At 58.4% G+C, this 1,719-nt stretch overlaps 1 protein-coding gene across 1 annotated transcript; it reads left to right on the top strand.

Annotated features, from left to right (window-relative positions):
- The first annotated feature begins 437 nt into the window (after positions 1-437).
- On the top strand, positions 438-1,478 carry LOC132824063 (adenosine receptor A3). The gene has a single exon (XM_060838331.1). It carries the CDS (start codon positions 438-440, stop codon positions 1,476-1,478), a length of 1,041 nt encoding a protein of 346 aa, XP_060694314.1.
- The last annotated feature ends 241 nt before the right edge of the window (positions 1,479-1,719 follow it).

The following is a 1,719-nucleotide window of genomic DNA, read 5'->3' as shown; positions in this document are numbered from 1 at the left end:
AATCACAGCATTGGAAATTGATTTTAAAAATCATTATTTTACACTTTTACCAATATATTAAATGATGCATTCATTAAAATCGTCTACAGCATCATAGGTTTTGGAAACGGTCAACTTACAATGAACACGGCAGAAACCTTATTTTCCCGCATTGAGTACCAGTCACAATTCGCAATTTAATCGAGCCCTTTTTAAATAAATCTCCATTTTCCCCATTACAATCTTCACTGGTTATCCTGCATGCTGCATGTCTCGATGTGTATATGACAGAGACTGACAGTGATGTGCCTGTTTTCTTTCCCCCAAGTTAAATGTTCAGGACCTTGTTGCTGTTGGGACAGACTAATGGGTGGATAATTGTGGACGTCTGACCCGAACCCTCTCTCGTTCCTGTTTTGCAGGTTAACGTCCCAGGCAGTCTGTTGCTGAGTGCGGTGATGCGGGATTTCCCGAGGAACCAGACGCTGGAGACGGGCTGGATGCCCGGCAGGAGTTGCTCGAACGGCAGCGAGGAGTCCTGGCTGGGCTGCAGCCTGGTCAGCCGGTCCCTGGTGGTCACCTTCATGCTGTTACTCGCCTGTGCGGTGGTGGCGGGCAACTCCATCGCCGTGGCGGTCTTCCTCAGGACCAGGGAGTCCCGCACCCCTCAGGGCTACCTGAAGGTCTCCCTGGCCCTGGCCGATCTGGCGGTGGGGCTCCTGGTGCTCCCTTTCTCCGCCTACACGGAGATCGCGTTGCTGGGGAGCGCCAGCCGCCCGCCCGGCCATTCGGCCGCGGGAGGTGGCGCGCTGTGGCAGCCCTGCAGCCTGGTGGGCGTGGTGTTCGCCGGCTGCACCTTCGTGTCCATCAGCACCATCTTCCTGCTGTCGCTGGAGCGGGGTGTGGCCATCCTGAGACCCCTGCACAAGGAGGTGGTGGTCACCCGGAGGAGGACCTGGCTCCTCATCCTGCTCTCCTGGTTGGCCGGCTTCCTGCTCGCCGCTGCCCCCCTGCTCTCCGGCGGCCACTTCTCCCTGGAGTACAGCGAATGCAGCCGCATGTGCAACTACGCCTGGGCGGCCGGCGCTCCCCCCCAGGCCGGCGGGAGTATCCTGCTCCTCTTCCCCGCCTTTGACTTCACCATCCTGGGGGGCACCGTGATGGTCAACGCGCTGTCCTTCCGCACCATCCGCCGCTACTCCGAGAGGCGCAAGGTCTTGGCTGAGCTGGGGAACCTACCCGCGTCCCTGCGCCCCTCCTCCTCAGACATTAAAGCCGCCAAGACCATCGGCATCCTGACTTTGATCTTCACCGCCTCTTTCAGCCCGGTCGCCGCCTTCGTGCTGGGCAGTGTCATGGGCTACCGCTGGTGCAGCTTCTCCTTCTTCGCCTTTTGGGTGCTGGCGTCCAACAGCTGCTGCAATGTCCTCATCTACAGCGTCAGGGACCAGAGGTTCCGCAAGGGCCTGCACCAGTTATTCCACAAAACCCCGCACTGATCCTCAGGGAAGGACTGTGCTCTGAGGAACCGGGATTTTCCCCGAAGGGCGTGCGGACCCACATGCATCGCCTCTCTGTGACTGGACAGTGAGTGTCACCAGAACTGCTGCCCACCGAAACTGCTGAGCATGATAGGATCCTCCCACAGTAACGTGAAGGGGAAACAGTGGGGTTCAACGGCTGCTCTTATGAGCCCATCCACATCCGCAGAGGCGTCAAACAAGGCTGCTTCCTCGCTCC

Source organism: Hemiscyllium ocellatum, chromosome 17 (assembly GCF_020745735.1).
Source record: "Hemiscyllium ocellatum isolate sHemOce1 chromosome 17, sHemOce1.pat.X.cur, whole genome shotgun sequence".
NCBI classification, from domain to species: domain Eukaryota; kingdom Metazoa; phylum Chordata; class Chondrichthyes; order Orectolobiformes; family Hemiscylliidae; genus Hemiscyllium; species Hemiscyllium ocellatum.
This window is presented reverse-complemented; position numbering and strand designations above follow the sequence as displayed.